At 31.8% G+C, this 22,475-nt stretch overlaps 2 protein-coding genes across 2 annotated transcripts in view; both read right to left on the reverse strand.

Annotated features, from left to right (window-relative positions):
• Window positions 1-21,120, reverse strand: part of LOC122505264 (clustered mitochondria protein homolog) — a 64,769-nt gene extending 43,649 nt beyond the window's left edge. Inside the window, exon 1 of the mRNA XM_043616768.1 lies at window positions 20,588-21,120. Coding sequence (XP_043472703.1) covers window positions 20,588-20,684 — 97 coding nt within the window. The 5' untranslated portion in view covers window positions 20,685-21,120. The remainder of the gene's footprint in view (window positions 1-20,587) is intronic.
• LOC122505265 lies at window positions 574-2,343 on the reverse strand. The gene is made up of 3 exons (XM_043616769.1): window positions 1,682-2,343; window positions 1,194-1,599; window positions 574-1,120 (listed from the first exon to the last, which is right to left on the reverse strand). Exons 1-3 carry the CDS (start codon window positions 2,174-2,176, stop codon window positions 630-632), a joined length of 1,392 nt encoding a protein of 463 aa, XP_043472704.1. The 5' UTR covers window positions 2,177-2,343; the 3' UTR covers window positions 574-629.
• Window positions 21,121-22,475: the final 1,355 nt, after the last annotated feature.

A 22,475-nucleotide genomic window follows, 5' to 3' on the forward strand; every position in this document is an offset into this window, starting at 1 on the left:
TTATATTTTCTCTTGTTTTTATCATACCAACCCCACATAACCTTGGAGTGCGGAATCCAAGGTATCTGTAGGCAGATTTCCCAAAAGTCCCTAAGCAAAAAAAAAAAAAAAAGTATTAAATACTACATATAATATATAATGTTTTACAGGACGACAAAACTGTCCAGAGAAATATATGTGTGTGTGAGTTATATGTGCGTATACACAGGTAAGATTCAGCAGGGTTGCCAGACTGGTAGAGGTTGAAGTCGCAAGCACTGCGCGTATAAGTCGCACAAAGTCGCAACACATGTAAATCGACCAAAATTGCCGCGTCTTTTAAATATATAAAAATTTAATTTTAAGAAAACAATAAATAAAAGGTAAATTTTGAAACTTTTTTTAATTAAAAATTGTTATTATTGAATTTTTTAAAATATTAATGTTAAAATAATATTATTAAAAATAATAATAATTGAATTTTCAAGTTAATAAACTACATATAATTTTTTAGAGAATAAATTTTTATTTAATATAATTTACATAAACATAAAAAATGGAAAAACGTGTCCATAGATCATAGAATCTGTTAAAACTAAATTTTGGCACATTAAAATTTACATTTTACATTGTATTAAATGGATAAACAATTATAAAAGATTATTTTCGTCTGCAAATAACTCCAATGTTTCGAAATACGAAATTTCATCGTGATTATTATTATTTCTGTTAGAAGCCTCGTTAAGTGAAACGTACATTTGGGACGTAAAGAGTTGAAACATTCTTGCAGTGGGTTCAAAAGTATTGCAGCATTCCTGCATGGTCCCAAATCTCAATCGGATTCTCATAATAGCCATTAATAATACAATTGAAAGCTTGTTTCTAGCTTTTGTCTTCACACTATTCATGATACTGAAGACACGTTCAATTGATGCATTTGAAAATGGCAGACAGAGAATTCTTAAGGCAAAAGAAGCCAGGTCTGTAAAAACTGTTTGCCCCGCTGAGTCTCTATATTCAAAAATTCCACTCCAAAATTCAACTGAATCAACAGGAATTTTTCCATTGAAATGGTTTCGCAAATCCACTAAAATAAGTTGGTCCCATTGGGTTTGGAGAAAATCGAGGTCTACATTAGGATCTAAAAAAAAGTTAATTAAAATATATTGTTATGATTACAAATTTCTATTTTTATTATATGTATAAACATTTACCAGCTAATTGCAATGGCAACTTGAAAAAGTCAACCCTATTTACGGGTTTCAAGCTTTCTTCTGGGGTAAAATATCGAATATTTTCGAAATGGTGCATGTTGTTTGGCAAACGATAAACAAGTTCCTTGCATAATATGGATAAATAGTTTAAACAACGTTGTTTAACTTCTCTTATTTTTTCCATGGGCAGATTAATCCTTCCAAGATGAATAGCGAACGAGGCTCCAAAATCAATCGCATTCAATGGTAGGTAAGCATGGGGACTATCTAACGCACTTTTTAAATCCTGAAAGTCTTGTCCTGATAAAAATTGACCGTTCTGGTTTATTTTGATATATTCCGGCTTAATAATTCTTATTACAAATGAAATGAGCAGCACTCGCAGGTCTACAAAAAGCTTAGTAACCTAAAACAAACAAAAAATCATAAACTTTTTTATTTCAAAATTGTAGTTTAATATAATGTTCTTTATTATAAAATTAAATAACCTCTGTTGAGTCTTGCTGAAATTTCAAATTGGTTTTGCAGAGTTCAGCTGTTACTGGTTTCAAAAATAATAAATACAAAAGGTTACATTCATCCTGAAAAAGATCTCGAAGCTTTCTACCAATCGTGCATTTTTCGCTAGGATTTATACTACGAACGTGATTATCAAAGTGGGTTTTCAATTCCAACCATTGAGAAACGATAACAGCAATGGCTCTGCCCCAAGCTAACCATCTGGTTGCAGAAAGTTGGACTAAATTCTTAGGCATATCACCGTCGTTGATTACCGTGTACAAAGCTTCGTATTGCGAACGCCTTAAAGCGCTTTTTGAAAACCAATTGCGGGATTCACGAACTAAAAATTCCAGATCAGCTGGAAGTTGCTCTGCAGCTTTTGATCCACACAGGTGTATCGAGTGACACGTGCACTTAATTAATTGCGCTCTTGGTACTAATTCGCTAAAATAATGAAAAAATCCTTTCTCACTGCCGATCATATTTGACGCGTTATCGCTCCCAATTCCGATACAGTTTTCAACGTTTAATTTTATTTCTTTCAAGTACTCAATTGTTTTGTCGAAAAGAATTTTACCAGTCGCCTTTTCTACTTCTACAAATCCTAGGAAATCTGTGATAAGTCGTTTTTTATTTAAGCTGAAGTAGCGAACGCAGAATGCTAAATATTTAATTACTGAAATATCTGTAGACTCATCCATTATTAAGGAATAGCTTTGATTTCCAATGTCCTCGATTAATTCGCTTAGCATCGCAGGCGCAATGACGTTTAAAATTAACTTAGAGCATTTCGTTCTATGCATTTTAATATTTTCCAAAGATGATCCTTTGCCTAAAATTTGCAAAAGTTCTCCTAAATGGTCCATACTTTTTACAACAGAATGTGTTGCTATATATACAGCCAAACGTAAATCTGTATTCTTTGCCTCATTTCCTATTACAGAATACCCCTTATTTTCAAGGGTTGGCTGAAGTTTTGTATTAAATTTTTTGGCGTTTTGTCTGTGACGCACAGTACCTGCGTGTTTTAATAAGTCATTATGATGAGCCCTCAATTTCATTTCGCACACTTTGCACATAGCTTCTCTATGATCAGGATCATTGTCTACGTCTGGATTTTTTTGTAACCAGTCTAAAATGAGAAACACATAACGTTTTGTTATTAAGCAATAATATTTTTGATTCGTTAAAATTTTATAAACAATGGATTGTACAATAATATAATTATGGGAAAATTAATTTGTTACTTTCGAAAATACAGAAGTTTCAAATGTTAATTTATGTTAACCCTTCCAAAAGAGAGAAACACATTTTTTTAGTTTATAATTATATAATTACCTTTCAATTCACTCTCCTCTTCCCATTTTGTTTGATACTTTTTTGAATACTTAGACCATTTACCCATCTTTAAATCAACCGGTAAATCACATGGACCAATATTATACACAACATAACCTGAACAAGGTTATGTAAAATAATGATGTGATACACAACTCTGCTGCTTGCACAGGCGCACGGCGCATCATACCGATACCCTAAAGGCGAATCTCCAATATCATTTATCACGAAATTTTCAAAGTTGACTTTGACGCGCAACAAATTGTTACCAACCCCACTGTGACAAGTAGATTTTAATTTTAGATTTTTTAATTTTTATATTTTAATTGTATGTAAAATTAATTAATAATTTATTTATTATAAAAGTAAACAGTTAATAATAATTAGTCGATTTATAATTATTTTAACTGTCGCAGTTGGCAACAGTTGCCCAATAATAGTATCGATTAAGTGTTGACGTGAAAATTAGGTAAAAAGAAGAAACGGAAAGCGGTTAATAGCCAATAGAAACTTCTATTTCAATGAAACTTATTCTAATAGAGAATTTTGATTGGTTAACGTCTTCTGTTTTACAAAATAATGAGACTGGAATTTGAAAACCAACATAGCTTGAATATAAATACGGGAACAAGGAATAAGAATAAAAAAAAGAAATCTTTTATAATTTTTTTGCTAATATTTACTAAACTTTCACAAGTCGCCCAAATGTCGCAAAAAACTGTTAGCAAATCGCCCAATTTGCGACATGTCGCAATAGCCCAAAATAAAGTCGCATTTTTGCACCTCAAGTCGCCCAATTTGCGATAAATCGCCCAATCTGGCAACCTGTGTATAAAGTCCGCCTGAAAATCAGTCGGAGTTCGAGCGATTCTTATAAGAAGAATCTAATACTTTTATAGCACGTTCTCTTTGTATTTATAATAAAGATTTCGTGCAAAATTAGCTACTGTCTCTTATGCTTATTGCATTGAAAGTATTTTTACAATAAGTATATGAATCCATGCTAAAAATATAAGAGAAACGTTAAGCAATTTAAGTAATGTGCTCTTTCGAGTAATATTAGCAGCAGATTTCTCTCCATGTGGAAATGATAAAAAAGATAAGGAACAATGACAATAAATTGGCAACAGCATATATTACTGAATCAATCGCGCTATATTCCGGAAAAAGTGAAAAAAGTGAGTATTTCTGGATTGCGGACACTGGTGCTAGCAAGCACATGACATACAGAAGAGACTTTTTTACTCGTTTTGAACCGATAAAAGAAAAACATTTTGTGGTAATCGCGGATGATAAAATTCTAACAGCACAAGGTGTTGGCACAGTGTTAATTCAAGAAGAAATAAATGGAAAAATAATTGAAAGAGAATTACAAGATGTGCTATTTGTGCCAGAATTGAGACGAAATTTATTTTCTATCGGGACAGTGAATAAAAAGAAATTTTCGTTTCATTCATTCGAACATAAGTGTGAAATTCGGAATAGTGATGGACAGCTGTCATCACTTGGTGTTCGCCACGGAGATTTATTCCGTATGTTGTTTCAAGTGAAAGCGCCAATTCAGTTCAACGTAGCTCAAAGTGATAATAATGACAAGAAAAACATGCTACAGCTTTGGCATGAGCGTATGGGACATGTGAACATTTGTGCTTTAAAAAATACGTGTAAAGTGTACGAAATTGACAATATAGCGAGCGATAAAGACAGTGATTTCTTTTGTCAATCATGTGTGATCGGGAAGCAAACGCGTAAACCACATCCGTCGAGAAATAAAGTGAGTGATGCCTTGCCAGGTGAACGAATTCATACTGATGTTTGTGGTCCAATTAATATCGAATCCCCGCGAGGATCAAAATATTTTTTAGTGTTTAAAGACGAAAGCACGGGTTTTAGAAAAATTTATTTTTTGAGACATAAGTCGGAAGTGTTTGAGAGGTTTAAAGATTTCGAAAACTTTGTAACAACTCAGACCGGGAATAAAATTAAATGTTTGCGCTCAGATAACGGAACTGAGTACACTTCGGTAGAGTTCAGCAACTTTATACGCGAAAAAGGAATCATTCATGAATTTTCTTCACCGTACATTCATCAGCAGAATGGCCGAGCAGAGCGGGAAATAAGAACAATTGTTGAAAGTGCGCGAGCTATGCTTTTAGGCAGTAATGTGGATAGAAAGCTATGGACAGAAGCAATTAACACAGCGTGTTATCTTTTGAATAGAGTTGTGTTTCAACAAGGTGAGACACAAACTCCCTATGAAAAATGGTTTAATCGCAAACCTGAGATAAGCCATGTGAAAGTGTTCGGTAGTTATGGATATCTAAATGTTCCTAAAGAGAGAAGGAAGAAATTTTACCCGAAAAGTAAAAAATTGATTCTAGTAGGCTACGATGGAGAATCAAAGAACTATCGATTATAATAATAATATTTATTGAAAAATAGTTATACATTTATCAATAATACACTTGTTTATGACCACATATTGGGTATTACAAGCAGGGTGTCGCGTTATACAATTACATTTTCCTAATTTTCTCTCAATTAAGTAAGGAACTATTCTCTAATGATTTCCGCTTTTCACATTCGCTGAGTATTTGCATAATTAACCTGACATAGGTTTTCACCGAAGACGTGTCTAACGAAGATACAATCATCAGGCCTTTCTCTGCCAAACTCGCTGAGCAAGAGATCTCCGGAAAGCTTCCCTTACAAAAGTGCAACCATGCCGGACAACGCAGTAAAAAATGAAACAGGCTTTCCTCTTCCAGGCCGCAAAAAAGACAATCTCTACCAACTCGAAAAGTATAAGAAAAAGAGCCACAATTAATTCGAGTAATATATTTATTTAGGAGTCGTGATTGCGCAAAAATTCTTTTATAAAATAATGGAAGACTCGAGAGTAAGTATGGCTGAGGGCCATCTTGAATAGACAAATTTGGAAATATTAAAAGACTGGAAGAAACTGACTGCCGATTTCTATCCGCAGTGAGGCTGCCAACACTCCAGCTTTTAGAATAGGTTCCCTGAGGCTTGCGATTGAGTGCAGAGTTAGGTCCCGCCAAAAGTCGATCATGCCCCGAGGCTCAAAAAAAGAAACTCTCAACTGAGTGAACCAGTTAAACCCATACTCCGGAGACGACATAGACAGGGCTCTTAGTCTTTCGAAACACATTCTACACGGAGAGAAAAAACAAGGCTTTTCCCCATGAAAAAATACGCATTTAACGCGTGAAAATTATCACAGTAAAAATGCAGGACGCTCACAGGTTTTCCCGGTGAGATTCTAGGGCTAAGGCGTGGCCCAACCGCTAAACGCATGAAATTCATCGGGAAATCCGGTGAAACTGCTACCTGAAAAGGCATGAATTGAAGTCACGGGGAAAAGCCTTGTTTTTTCTCTCCGTGTAGGGTATCTAGAATTTTCCATGCGAGAGATCCTAAGGATCCAATTTAGAATGTATTTCAAAACTTTAAGCCCAAGTCGAAGCGCTCCCGTCTCAAGTCTAACCGCCCAATCAGGTGTATTCGTTGTTAAAGACAGAAGTCTCTTTAAAAAGGAAGTTTGAACTTTCTCTATTTCGTCGACATGGCATGTTCCCCAAACCTGAATCCCATAAAAAAGCGTACTTAACGCCAAGCTTTCAAAAAGCTAAGTGTATGATTTCCAAGAAACCTTCCCCATAGAGCAGGTAATACGCAGGATACTTCCTACCGCCTGAGCTGACAAAAGGAATCCCTAAGTAATCATAACTCTTAACAACTTCAATATGATCCGAGCCAAATTTAAAAGCGTCAATTCTGTTAGCTTTGCTATTACCGTTTCTCGTGATAGTGACAATTTTCGTTTTTTGTGTGTTTACATTCAGTCTATTCAATTCGCAGTACTCATACAGCGCTTTAAGTTTTCTTGAGACTTCCACAGGGGTATCAGAGAGAAATACTAGGTCATCCGCGTAACCCAACAACAAGACCTCAATTAAACTATTTATCGCTAGACCCCTGCAGCCCCCATTTATAAAAAATTTATCAATATTAGAGCTGTGCAAAATAATTCGAACCGAACTGTTCGAATTTTTTCGCCTAGTTCGAATGTCGAAAATTCGACATTCGAGTTAGCTTAGTTCGAATGTCGGTTTTTCGACATTCAAACTAGCCCAGTTCGAATGTCGAATATTCGACATTCGAACTAGCCCAGTTCGAATGTCGAAAAACCGACATTCGAACTAGCCCAATTCGGATGTCGAATATTCGACATTCGAGTTACTACAAAATTCGAACCGAACCGAGTTGTGTTCGGTTTTAGTACGCTAAAATGTCGAATTCTAAAATTCGACATTTCAGTCGCCCAGTTCAAATGTCGAATATTCGACATTCGAACTAGCCCAGTTCGAATGTCGAAAAACCGACATTCGAGTTAGCCCAGTTCGAATGTCGAATATTCGACATTCGAACTACCCAGTTCGGATGTCGAATATTCGACATTCGACATTTCGGCGCCCCAAAACCGAACAAAACTCGGTTCGGTTCGAATTTTGCACAGCTCTAATCAATATCTGAAATAAATAATAGAAATAAATAAGGACTCAAAACCTCTCCCTGAAGAACCCCCTGTGAGACGTCCACAAAATCAGTATCGCCCTTGTAGGTTCTAATACACGTCGAAGCGACCAAGTAAAAGCTCCGCAAAATGTTTATCATCTTGGTACTCATACCCAGCCAGTGTAATTTCTCCCACAATAAACTATGAGAGACAGATGGGAACGCTCCCTTAAAATCGACGAACAAAGCATAGACCGCGGCTCTTGGATTTTTCAAATGGATCTGGATCAAAGCCTGAAGAGTGGAAAGATTGTCAAGACAACTTCTCCCTTCTCTAAATCCAGCCTGTGACTCGGGAAACAAGTCCAAATCTGAGGCCCATTTAATCAATCGAGTACAAAGAATCTGAGTAAAAATTTTCGAGATACAGTTCACCAAAGTAATTGGTCTAAAGTTTGAAGGATCGTTCGCATTTCCTTTTTTAAATAACATACAAGTGGCTAATTTTCCCCACTCGGTTGGAACCGTTTCCGATTTTAGGATCGAATTTAAAAAATGCTGAATAAAGAAAATCTAATTTTTAGGCAAACATTTATAAAACTCGTAGCCTATCTCGTAGATACCAGGAGCCTTCCCCCTCTTACAACGAGACAGAGTTAATATAATTTCATGAGTAGTTATATCGCTATCCAAAATCGGGTGTGACAACCTGAGAGAAGGCCCCGGAGTGGGATTAACAACTGAAGGGGGGAAACTCTTAATTAGAAATTCATGCCAATCATTCAAGCCAATATTCGAATCGTTTGACAAAACTCCGCCCCTCACTCTCCTCACAGCCTGCCAGAAAAGAGAAGAATTCCTACAATTATTGAGATTATTAATTATCATATCATTATAATTTTTTTTCTTTAATACTATTAAATCACGAAATTTACGCTTCTTTTTCAGAAAATTATCTTTAAAATCTCCAGCAAAATCATTCTTCTTTGCAAGGCTAAGAGCAGTAGAGAGCCGGCGTTTTGCTTTCTTGCAAGACCAATCAAACCAGGGTCTTCGCTTTCCCTCTGTAGAACACGAGCTTTCCCTCTCCATTCCCAGATCTCTTGCTACTTTAATATAGTATTAACTAACGTCTTATTCAGGGCGTTCACATCTCCCTCCAAGTTCGACACCTCCCCCCTCCAAGCCATCTGATCCCTGAAAAGTTCCCCTTTATTCTTATCAAACCTCAATTTACGTCCCATTCTCGTAGGAGTAGAAGTAACCCCTTCCCTTTCCCAAAAAGTAGAGAGACTTACAGCAACCGGGAGATGGTCGGAGAGAGTAGGAAGGTGCAGAACCTCAAGGTTACAACACGATGACAAACCAGCGAACGAGCACCAAACCAGGTCAATCACACTACATCCCTGCGAACCCACAAAGGTGAATCTCGCCTGGCTGTCCCCCTGAGTACGACCATTTAAAAGAACAAAGTTGCTCGCCTCCATGTTTTCTACCAATAATCTACCCTTAGAATTAAACCTCTTATCTGAAGACTCTCTTACATTATTTAGGCTATATGAATGCAAAATATCTGGATTTAACTGATTCAGTTCCCCCACCCTACAATTAAAATCCCCACCCATTATAAATGGAATATCTGGAAAGCGTTCTGCGATAGAGCTAATTGATCTGACTAATTCATCTAAATAACCATAAAAATCCATACTCGTAGAAAAGTAAGTCAAGCCACAAATAAAATTACAATCATTAAATTTAAAATTAACAAAGATAAAAAAGTGAGAGATTAATAAAATTTCTGCTTTATATAAATTTACGTTATATGCCAGCAAGAGGCCGCCACTTAGCCTACCCAGATTATTGCTCTTCCAGGCAGGCGCTACAATAGAAGCAAAATTTGACGAAGATTGGAACTTCAAACCTGAATTAGTTGACAAGGTTTCGCTGACAGCCAAAATGTCCTCTTCCCTTATATCACTCACTATATCCACAATATTGCTATAGCCATGAAGATTCCAGAAAATGATCCTAGGATGTAATCGGGAAGATAAACACAGACTCGCCTTCTGAAAATTTTCCCCCGAATGAACACCCTCTTTCTGCTATTTTCTATCTTGGTTCTCCATTCTTTTTGCAAATCTCTGCTCTCTCGCGCTGAGTGTCTCCTGAGAAGAAAATGTCCCAGGGATCAGGAAATTATCAAGTAATTTATTATTCATTGAAGACTTGGTATCTAAATTAGAATTTTTTCTAGTACGTCCAGGTTTGTTAGTTCTCTTGCTTGTTTTATGAGATGCTGGAGTTTGAAAAGCCGAGTCATCTTCTCTTTCAACCACCTTATCTACAGATGACAATTTTTTATTCAACAAGATGTTAATTTCATTTAAGGAGACTATAACATCATCCACTAAGATTTTTGAGCCTCTCATCTTGGCCTGATATCCAGAATCCCTCAGCTCATGAACCTTTGCTAACATTACTTGACGAGCTTCACGTTCCTCAATCGAGAGGTCATTGGCTATGTTTAGGTTCAGATTTCTGAGTTCCTTGACCTTCGAAAATACCAACCTGACCCATCTTGCTGCTATAAATTTGATCAATATGGGACGTCTTCCTTTAATTTTTCCCAGTCGAAAAGCATCATCATAAGCGACGTCAGGGATTTGAAGGCCCACCTTTGAAAAAATGTCCGAAACTCCCTTGAATAGATTCCAATTTATTTCCTCTGAATCCTCCAAGTTGAACAAAATCAGGTTTTTGGCACGGGTGACCTTGTCAGCCATTATTAATCTTTTGTCCGTCTCGCTTGTCCTATTTTCAAGTCTACTTAATTGTCGACTTAAGGAATCCACGCTGTTATCCACACTTTTATGATGTCTAGCAGATATCTTAAGGGTTCATGCAAACCTCCCACTTTTCGATTTGGATGTCTCAGGTAAAATGAGTGTAATTGCGAAAAAAAACCCTTGTCAGGTCTGAGTTAGTTGACTACAAGCAGTCATTCTGTATACTTCTGTACATTGCTCTGTCTTGCTTTTTCTATTAAAATAAATATACTTGTTCTGTGTACTATTAAATTGATTTGTTTTATTTCTCCTAGAATAAAACTAAGTAAAAATTCAGTAGTTAGCTTGCTCTACGATAATTACGCAAAAACAGTAGCTGATTTTACATCAAATGGACCTGTTAAAGGAGATATTTTGGCCAAAATCTTAGCTCAAGCTGTTGCAATCATTGAAACCATAAGAGCAAAAATACATGAAATAATATTTGATGGTGCGAGCAGTAACACAAAAATGTGAAGTATTATGGGTTTCAATGAGACTTTAAACAATCGTTACAGTTCGACTGTTCAGACACTGTCCACTCCGCAATTAATAAAGTGCATTTAACAGATGGGGAACTCCTCAAGTTCTCCATACAGATAATGGGACTGACTTATATAGGACCTTATATGTATTTGTTAACTAATTTTTCAGTTCTGTTTATTTTGTTTTAACGTAAAAAATTGATTAAACCGGGGATTCTTTACAATGGATAAGTTGTCGACAGTCTTTAAGGAACTCGAATTAGAAGTTTCATTCGATTCTTCCTCCACTTCTACCGACTTTTCAACAGAAACTTCTTTTATTGGTGACGTCTGTTGGGCTGCCTCGCCTGTTCCCATCGATCTCCCTGATCCTATCGAACTCCCTGCTGGTATCAATCTTCCTGCTAATCCACCACCTCCTATTATTTATCCACCGCCACCAAATTGTCCGAGATTCCCGATTGAACACCTTATCATAAGGGAAAATTTTGTTTCTCCTAGAGCACCTAGGGTCATCCCTTCACTCCTAACTCTTCAAAAAGAGAGGTACAAAAATGTTAGTAAGGATATCTAAAACATCCATTTTTTCTTTTGGGGGTTGGAATTAAATGTTTCATTTCTTAAATAATATATTTTTCTCCATTCTGTTTAACTGAACCAATGAATAAAAATATAGGAGGAGTTTAATTTTTTTATTGGCTAATAGCAGTTTTTCTGTGAGGGGTTGAGACTTATATTTTTTAAAGTTTAATATTTTTTCCATTTTGTTCTTTTGAATCCACGAATGAAAAATAGTTTTTATTAAAAGGGAGGAGTTTAAATTTTAATTTAATTGGTCTTAAACATCCATTTTATCTTTTGGGGGTTGGGACTAAATTTTATATTTTTTAAATATTAATATTTTCTCCATTTTGTTCTATTGAAGCCACAAATAAAAAATATTTTTCTTTAAGAAGGAGGAGTTTAAATTTTATTTTAATTGGTCTAAATCGTCCATTTTTCATTTTTTTTCTTTTTTTATATGATTTATTTTTTAAATATTAATTTTTTCTCTATTTTGTTTAACTCAACCAACAAATAGAAAAATTGATTTTGAAAATGGGAGGAGTTTGTTTATTATTTTTATTGGTCTAAATCATCCATTTTTTCTTTGGGGTTTGGTAATATATGTTATTTTTCAAATATTAATTTCTTTCTCCATTTTCTTTAACTCAACCAGCAAATAAAAAATTGCACTTTGAAAATAGGAGGTGCTTATTTTTATTGGCCAGAAGCCTTTTTTTCTTAATGAGTTAAGACTAAATGTAACTTTTTAAAAATTAAATATTCACTCCCTTTTTGTACTGTTGAACCAACGAATAAAAAAATTGCTTTCTTAAAGTAGGAAGAGTGATTTTTTATATTCTACTAAATATAATAATAATAATTAATTTTCAATCAAAATTAATTGTTCATGTTATTTATTTTTTACATGAAATTGTTTAAAAAATTTTTATTGAAATTTATTTTTCTAAGTAAAATACTGATTTTTAGCTTTGAATAATATTTATTTAAATAAATTCATTTATTTTAATAATCGAAAAAGTTTTGCTAAATTTCTAATTTTTGATCACATTGTTTTAAAAAAACGTTTTTTAAAAGTAAAAGATATGATTTATTAGTAATATCTCTTAAATCAAAGAAAGCAATTTTTTTCAATGTTTACTATATTTAGGGTAGAGTGGGGTAAAAAAGCCACATTTTTACTTTTGATGATGTAAAATCTGTATTTAAAATTTTTTTCTCAAATTTCCAATTGTTATTGAAAGTTTAGTTACTAAGCTTGAAAATTCTTGACGAAAATATTTTTTATCTCATGAAAGGACTAAGTTATAAGAGTTTTACGAAAGCACTGTAAGTGGCTTTTTTGCACCACCTGGTGGGGTGAAAAAGCCACCCTACGATTTTAGCAAAACATGTTATCAATTTAGATATTTTTATAGTTTTCCTTTATTTATATGACAAATAGTCTTATTTGAAAAATATTTTAATAATTATGAAAGAGTTTTTAGCAAGCAAAATTGAAAATTATATTAAGTTTACCTGTTTTCGATTTGCACTGCCAATTTTTCGTACCTTTTTTAGAAGTTCTCTTTAAGTTTCACCACAGATAACATATTTCGTTGCAACCGTTTATTCATTGTTTATTTTTTCAATGCACTTTGAACTACTTTTTCGTCGTGTTTAATTTATTTTATTAAATAAACACAAGAAATTTTGTAAAATAAGAAGGTTAGTTTAAATAGAAAACAAGTGAATTTCACAAAATATTCAATGGATTTTTTGCCCTGGCTTTTTTACACCCAAGACCAGTTATTAAAAAAAGCAAAAATAAATTGTTAATTCAGTTCAATTTCCAAAAATTAACATTGTATACGTTTTCGGTATACTTTTCTCCTTATGTACAAACATTTACTTTTATTATTCGTTCACTTAATCAGATTGTAATATGTTTGAAAAGTTCACCAAAATGTTTTCAAAAAAGCAACAAAAAATTAAAATTACAATAAAAACAATATTAATCTAGGTACAACATTCAAATTAGATTCAAAAGTTGCGTATTACCTAATAGTATTTATATTCTAAACAGCTGATAAATCGGTTTAATAGTTTTTAAATAAAACTCAAATGGCTTTTTTACACCATGGTAGTGTTGCCGCGATACGAGACGAGGCGATAATTTTAACTGTCTCGTCTTGTCTCGTTATTATAGGGCAATTTATCGTCTCGTCTCGTGTTTCGAAAATATTACATATTATCGTCTCGTCTCGTCTCGAGTGTCGAGAATGCTACACATTATCGTCTCGTCTCGTCTCGTCTCGAGCGTCGAGAATGCTACACATTCTAGTTTTCTCTCGTCTTTTTCAGCTTTCTTTATAGAAGTATAGTATTGTAAAAAATTTGACGTGTTAATTTTTTTTAATGTTAATATTTATCTTAGATATACATATATGTCTGTAAAATTTTGTTCGCACATTACGAAAAAATGACTTGACGATTAAGGTGAGACTTGGTAGTCTCTCAGGTATTAGTCTGGTTTAAAATTTTAGCTATATTGGAATAAAAAATGTTAAGCTGAATAATAGTTACAATTTATTTTCAAATAATCAAAAATGCAAATTTTTTTATTTTTTGCATTAAAAAAATGTTTTTGTCTCCAATAACTGATTACTTGTTTTGTTTATTATCAAATAAATTTTATTTGCTTCAAATTCTGAATTCATTGGTTCAAAAATAATTTATTTCAGTAAAATAAAAATTATTTCATTCAAGTTCAAGTGAATACTTTCTTATTTGATTCAAATCAAATAATTTTTAAAAAGATAAATATAAAAGTTGCTAACTTTTTTAGCTAAATATAGAACCCATTTTCACAATAATATTTAAAAATAAGCAAAGAAACTGAATTTATGATCCAAACCCAAATTTTTTTTTCACAATTTTTTTAAATTTATTTTTCCGTTAAATATTGCTCATTAAAAAAAACACTGAAAAATGAATTAAATTTCAACTTTTAGTTAAGAAAGAATTTATTTACTAAATATTATGTATAAAAAAATATAATTTATATAAAATATTTATAATTTCTTATATTTTGTTTAAAAAGACTATTAAATGCAACGTAAACAATAAAAGATTTTAGTATACATATATCTATCATATTTTATATATATATGTTAACCGTAACTATATATTTTCAGAATAAAACTTTGCAATTTAAAAAAAATTCTCATCGAGAATTCTCGTAATTCTCGTCGAGAATTCTCGTCTCTCGTGACACCTCTCTCGTCTTGTATCGTTTTAGCGATAATTAAAAAAATACTGTCTCGTCTCGTCTCGAGTCAAAGTTCTCTCGTCTCGTCTCGCCTCTCGCCATTATCGCGGCAACACTACACCATGGCTTTTTTACCCCACTCTACCCTACACATCATTTTGAAACTTCGCGCGTTTATCCAAATCAGTTCCTTTCGTTCCGCCGTTCAGAATCTGATCGTAGTGAATCGTAGTCTGCTACAAGTATCACGCATGTTACCAATACATTGACAGGTCTCACAGTTTGCATATTTATCATTAATAATTGAACAATTTACGATTTAATTCAACTTAAATAATGGATAAATCAACTGTAGAATAGTTAATTTATTAATTATAAGAGCTTTTTCTAACATTTTTATTTTTTTGATGAACTATTTTCTACTATTTAAAGTCTAACCACCTATAAATTTATGTTTATCGAATCTGTCAGGAATTTCAAGTAATTATTAATTATTTAGAGATTTAGTTATTGCAATATTTGCTAAAATCTATTCCCTAAACATCCATTTTACATTATCAATACTTCCTTTTGCTATATAACACCTTCTAAATAGTTTATTTCCACTTTTACCGTATGTCTACCATTTGTCCACTTTAAAAGTGGACATAAATAGTAAATCCAAATCTGGCAGGGATATGTAAAGAATACGAAATCAGTCGGCAATAATCCGAAAGTAATCCAGTTAAAAGATTTAATCCGAAACAAGTATGGAACAATCTAAAATCTGTATGCAAAGATATTGGTATAATATTGAATTTGTATATTAAAAACAATATGTATTAAATTCAGATTAATTTAAACTATAAATATATTTTCGTATGACATAAACCTGACCATAACCAGCCCAGTAATAAGGGGTGAATTAAAGTGGATTGGCACTTTTATGCCCTTAAATTCCAAACCAATTCCGTTTTTGTCCGCAATCTTAATGAATTCCTTTTCTATTGTTAAATTGTTAATTTCTATCCAATTCAATTCTCTGCAACCACGTGACCAGAGTCTGAATTTACTTTAATGCCGTTTAAAGGAATCATTTGTTGTGGAGTTAATGCCTTTTAATTAACATTGAATTCTTTAAAGGGCATTAAAGGGGTTTCAAATTTTGGTCACGTGGTTACAGAGAATTGAATTGGATAGAAATTATCAATTTAACAATAGAAAAGGAATTCATTAAGATTGCGGACAAAAACGGAATTGGTTTGGAATTTAAGAGCATAAAAGTGCCAATCCACTTTAATTCACCCCTTATTACTGGGAGATTAATTCCGGACTTAAATCGGACTAATTTCACATTTGCAAGTTGCATATTATCAGACTAACTTCGGACTAGATTGGACTCATTCCGGATTCACTGGATATACAAAAACCGTATTGAGTTTGGATTTATCCGGGCTAATTCTGAGGGACAAAAACCTGACCATAAGCAGACTGTTTCGGATTAGCTGCGGATTCACTGGTTAAACCAATCGGATTACTTCTGCATTTACTATTATGATCTGACTAACTTCGGACTAAATCGGACTAATAACGGATTCAATAGTTATAAAAAACTGTATTAAGTTCAAACTTAATTCAGGGTGAAAAAACTCCACAATAAACCGTATTCTTGCGGAAAAATTCTGGATTGGTCCGAAATCGGTCCGACTTTTTGTTCAAGGTATTTACTTATGATAGATAAAATATTTACTTCGGCAGTCAATTTGTTTTTACAAATTCACTAGTATTATTGGTTATCTTTTTTTAATATTATAATTAACACTGATGTGTTAGTTTTTTGTAATTTCTTTTCGTGGCACTTCATAAATTCTATTATGAATTTGAAATCCTATGTGAGCGTGGTATAGTGGTTAGTGTATTCGATTTCGGTGCGTTATAATGTTAGATAGGTGTAGGTTCGAATCCCGAAGCGTTAGAAATTTTAAGTTAATGTAGATAAAATTGCGATAGGTATATCGAAAAATATGTTGATGTACCATAAAGTAATGATAATTAATATGTGTAATAATAATTATTTTTTTTATTAACATTCACTAAATTGTCCGGTCTAATTTTTGACTGTTTCGGACTAATTCCGGATTCACTAGTTAAAATTAACTGATTAATTTCAGACCTTATCCGACCAACTTCGGATTTACTAGTTGTTCACAAACCGTATAGAGTTCGGATTTATCCGGATTAATTTCGGGTGACAAAAACCTGACCATAAACCGCACTGTTTTGGACAAATTTCGGATTAGTCCGAAATCTGTCCGGTTTTTTAACCAGGGAGATTTACATGAAAAAGTAACTTCAATTTTTAGAAAAGTTTCACGCTAAACATTTATTAAAGTGGAACATGTAAACCTTTACACAATTAACTATATTAATTTGAATGTTCTTTCATTCTTTCATTCATTCACTTTTTCTGTCCCTCACACTCTGAAGCTGTCTTTTGTTTATACTTTTGTTTTTGTAATCTTTAGATAACTAGAAAATTTTACGCGCGGAACGTGATATTCAATTTATTATTGTTATGCAAATTACAAATATTTTTAATCTTCAAATATAAATTTTTAAAATAATTTCATAATCAAAATTTAAAAAATTCACTTATTAAGTACAAAATTAATTATTACAGTTCATATTTTCTAAAATTTTAATAAATCCTTCGAAAAAGTTCAATTATTTTTATAAATAGTAAAATTCTTCACAAGAATTAAATTACTTTTTAATCAAATTTAAATAAAATTACATGAAAGAATTTAATTATTTTCAAACATTTCCATAAAATGCAATTTCAACAAGAATTTAAAATTCTCTAAAAATAGTTCAATTATTTTCAAAATATTTTTAAAAAATTCTATATAAAAATTAAATTACTTTCAATGCAATTTTTAAATATATTCGTCAAAAAATAATTGAAAGAATTCAATTATTTTCAAAAAAGTAATAAAATTCTTGTGATGAATTCAATGATTTTGAATATACATAATTTTAATAAAATTCTTTAAAGAAATTCCATTATTTTCGAAACAACTTTAATTGAATTTCTCGAAAAAATTTTATTATATTTTAAAATATTTCTATAAAATTCTTCATAACAATTTAATTATTTCTTAAAATTTTTAAAAATTCTCGCGAAACATTTTAATTATTTTTTATAAATAGTAAAATCTTTCTCAACAATATTCAATTATTTTTTTCAATAGTAAAATCTTTACAAAAATCCAATGATTTTTAAAACAACTTTAATTAAATTCCTCGGATGAATTCAAATATTTTTAAATATTTCCATAAATTTCAATTATGTCCAAAAATTTTAATAAATTCTTCAAAACAATTTTTATAAATATTAGTAAAATTCTCAGGAAGAATTCAATTATTTTCAATTCACTTTTAATAAAATTCTTCTTCATAAAATTCAAATGCTTTCAAAATTTTCAATTAAAATTATTACTCCATTAGTTTAAAAAAAAATTCAAAGAAATTCTTCAAAAGTATTTAATTAGGATATTTAAAATTTTTAATAAAATTCTTTGTGAGAATTCAGTTTTTTTCCTAAATAATAAAATTCTCTGAAGGAATTCTATTATCATCAAATTTTTTGATAAAATTCTTTGCAACAATTCGATGATTTTCAATATATTAATTTTAAAATTGAAAATATTTGAAAAGAAAAATTATAAAAAAGTTAATAATAATGCAATTTATTTTGCATTATTTTTGTTTATGAATCACAATTTATTTAACAAAATTATTATTTTGTTTTAGAAAAAGAAGAAAAATATTTGCAAAATTCCTATTTTTTTAATCTTATTTTTAGTGTGTTCTAGTGTGTTAAATTTAAAAACGATCCGATAAGTTTTTCAAGAGTTATCATGGGAACAACATTTTGTGTCTACAGACAGACAGACGAACAGACAGACACCATCGCCGGACCATGTTTTTCGGGTTCAGGGGACCCCAAAACGTAAAGATTTCATAAAATTAGCAAAAGTCAATTTTCGACCAAAACTAATACCTTCTCATGTGATGAGAATGTAAAAAATGTTTTCATAGTTTTTGGTCCGTTTTTGGAAATTTTGACAGAGTTTTTTTTCTGCCGAAGGTTCTTTTAATTTTTTTGTATTCTTTACGGATAAATAAACAAATTTGCTACAGATAATTTTTAAATAAAATATAGGCGTCATGGAGTTTTTTAGCTTTGAAATTTGAAAAAGAATAGCGTTTTCACCGTTTGTGAAATTTTTTTCGGAAAAAAGTTTAAATGTTAAATGAATTTTTTTGATTAATTTTTGTAATAGCTAAAAGAAAATTTCATCACCCAAAAGTTAAACCCCCCATTGTTTCAAAATAAAAAATATTTTTGAAAAATTCTGAATTCACTTTAATGCCGTTTAAGGGAATTATTTGTTGTGGAGTTAATGCATTTTAATTAACATTGAATTCTTTAAAGGGCATTAAAGGGGTTTCAAATTCTGGTCACGTAGTTACAGAGAATTGAATTGGATAGAAACTATCAATTTAACAATAGAAAAGGAATTCATTAAGATTGCGGACGAAAACGGAATTGGTTTGGAATTTAAGAGCATAAAAGTGCCAATCCACTTTAATTCACCCCTTATTACTGGGAGGATATCTATCAAAAAACATATCAAACACGAATATCGGAGACAAGTTTTTCAAGTGGCTGTTTTTACTTATTTTGCGACCCTATTAAAAGTATGACAACTAGTAAAGAATAAATTGAGATCCTAAAAAAAATTTCCATAGCTTAATGGTATCGAAATTTTAACATTTTACCTGTCTTTCCCCCTTAATACATTTACAAGTAATTTTATTATATTTCTAAGCATAAAAAACAAACATGTACAAAAGTTTGAAATTTGAAAATATAAATTAATTAAAATTTATATAACAATTTCGAAATTATTAGCAAGTGGGGTATTTATTACCCAAACAGTAAAAGATGGGGTTGGGTGCAATGACCTACGCCCACTATTAAAAACAACAATAAATATTATGTAAAACGATATCAAAATATTTTTTAAAATAAGATTATAAAGTGCAATATGTGGAAGCTATTAAAGTAGCAGAAACATTTAATTTGTTTGTATTTTCGATAATATTGTCGTCCACTGTACCCTTTACTATAAAAAATAAATTAAAAGTTTCTTTATAATCGGTTCTTGAAGAAAATGTATTTAATAAAACGAGTTTAATTAAAATGATTTTAGGACTTGTAACAAAAGCGTACGTTACTTGAAAAAAGAAATTTATAAAATTATGAAAATTATGAGAAATATTTTTACATAATATACAATCAACCAAAAATTTGTTCGTAAAATGGAATTTAGTCTGCTACATTGTCTTCTGCTCGTCTAAGTTATAGTAAAGTAAGAGCAGAAGACTTTGGAACAACAGCCAATGAAATAATTGCGAAATAGAATTTAAAAGAATTTCCAGTTAACGGATAATGGCGATTGGTTGTAAGTTGTCTACTGCTTTGGGGGGTCTCACTCAATCGCTGTTTTGCGACTGCGTACAGCGACTCTAGTGAGAGGCCGTGGAAGATTGCGCGGAAAACTTATGGCTCATGGTTCGCGTGACCGACCTCAGATTGGAGCAATGCACGTTACATAACACCGGGTGGCCGGCTCACTTTTTACAAATTCAAGAGCAAAAAAAGCAGGGAAAAATGATTTTTTAGCAGATAAAGATCAAACACATCATTATGATTTTATTTACAAAAAAATATTTCCCACAAATTATTTCATCATTTCGAAAAAATACCAATTTGGAAAAATAAAAGAAAAAATTTTTTTTTTGCATGAATGAAAAAAGTTTTTCTTTTGAAAAATAAATTCTTACCAGTCTCTGCTTCATTCTTCTTTCCGTTGGTCAATGGAATTTTAAGATTTCCTTTCTCTCCATGCTCTCCTGCTTCCAATTGTGAACCCAGAGTCATGCTTTTCACTGGATTTTCAATCGGTTTTCAGCAATTACGAAATTAATCCTTCCCACAAAGACGAAAATTCGACTCTTGTTTTGAAGAATATTCCACTTGTATATTACACACACTCTTTAATGTCTCACGATTTAACGAGAAAATGTTGTGAAATTTTCGAACGACAAAGAGAGTAATATGCACGAGCAAACAACCGATAGAACTAATGAGGAGATAACTGAGTCCAATATCCGCAGATCTGGATAGTGACTGCTTCTTTAAAAAAAAAACTTCTTTACGTCGTTTACGATTTTCGTGACACTATCTCTCTCTGACCACTCGAGCAATTCAAAGTATTAAAAGCTCCAAGAGCCGAGAAAAACGGTAGCACTTGCAGCAGAATTGGACTGCACGTGCACATGTGTGTTTAAATGTATTTGGACCAAAAAAAGAGAACATTTTACCAAGGTTCACATAAAAGTAAGGATGGGTCATTGAATTCAAATTTTCTACAACACTCAACAGGGATGGGTAAATGTAAGAAAATGTACGTGTTTAAGGTACATTTACACGTTTGGTAAAAAAAATAGTTTTTTTATGAAATTGCGTTCACACCCCGCTTTTTCAATAGCAAATCTATCTCTATCGGGAATTTTGAAATCTAAATTTAATTTATAAAATATAAACAATATTTATATTTTGTCAGTAGAATAATTGTGATATGAATAAATCTTTATAATTAGCGATAATCCGATAATGTAGCTTATTGTTACCCAAATAGCTCGTAACCTTGCAGCAACATTGCGGCAATGATTCACAATTGTACAGTAACATTTATGTAATATTGAATGACAATGTAGCTTTAAACATTGAAAATTTACTGTGTAATACTTTGGTAATATTACAGCAATGTTAAGGCAACCTTACCGTGCAATATTAATTTTATTACATTTTATTACATTACAGCACAACATTGCTAACATTGAATTTCGTGAGTGCAAGAGAGATAGTCAGATATCACTATCCTTTCCACTCTCACGAAATTCTACTTTGCATTGTGTTTTCTGCTCAACATGGGACTGTACCCTGAGTTTTAAAGGTTTATTGAAGGCAGCTGATTTGTTAAATAATTGGATCAATATGCCATCTGGTGGTTACCTCCATTTTCCTTCTCTATCTTTTTTTAAAAAGTACGATGAAAAGAGAAAAAAATTTTAATGGAGGACCGGAGTAGGTAAAAGTTACTAGATTATCACTAGACCACCAATCCCAATATTTTAAGTAATTATATTTTTCAATATTATATACACATATTATTTATTTTATTAAAGTCCAACGCACAATAGGTTCGCGAAAGTCGTTCGCGAACGAGATGCATGAGATAGACAAGGACACAAATATATCTCTGTCCTTTTCTAACTCATGCTTTGCGTTCGCGAACGACTTTCGCGAATCTATTGTGCTTAGGCCTTAATACAATGTCAAATAAAAATTGTACTAGCTGTATATAAACAACTAGTACAATATTTATTAAATTTGTGACGTACTGGCAAGTAATATACCTAATAAGCAAAGAATTTTAGGTTACGTTAACAATTTTTTGAGTAAAAATACAAAAGAGAATCAATTACTATTACAGTTTACAAATTATTGATGTTCAAGGCTTCATCACAACCAAAATATTAAATAAAAATGGTTTGAAATTGACATAATTAAAAAGAATTAAATTTAGATTTCAAAATCCTCGAAAGAAATAAATTTTCATTTTTTGTCAAAAAAATTGCGTGTGAACGCAATTTTAAAAAACAAAAA

The sequence above is a fragment of the Leptopilina heterotoma genome, unplaced genomic scaffold (genome assembly GCF_015476425.1).
Source record: "Leptopilina heterotoma isolate Lh14 unplaced genomic scaffold, ASM1547642v1 Lhet_351, whole genome shotgun sequence".
In the NCBI taxonomy this organism is placed as follows: domain Eukaryota; kingdom Metazoa; phylum Arthropoda; class Insecta; order Hymenoptera; family Figitidae; genus Leptopilina; species Leptopilina heterotoma.

Bases quoted from the DNA above. Each gene is read 5' to 3' on its own strand.
- LOC122505265 (XM_043616769.1), bottom strand. From the start codon at position 2,176: ATGATCGGCAGTGAGAAAGGATTTTTTCATTATTTTAGCGAATTAGTA. The intron at 1,600-1,681 runs GTTATTTAATTT...TGTTTGTTTTAG, and splicing joins TTCAGCAAGACTCAACAGAG to GTTACTAAGCTTTTTGTAGA. The intron at 1,121-1,193 runs GTAAATGTTTAT...ACTTTTTTTTAG, and splicing joins GTTGCCATTGCAATTAGCTG to ATCCTAATGTAGACCTCGAT.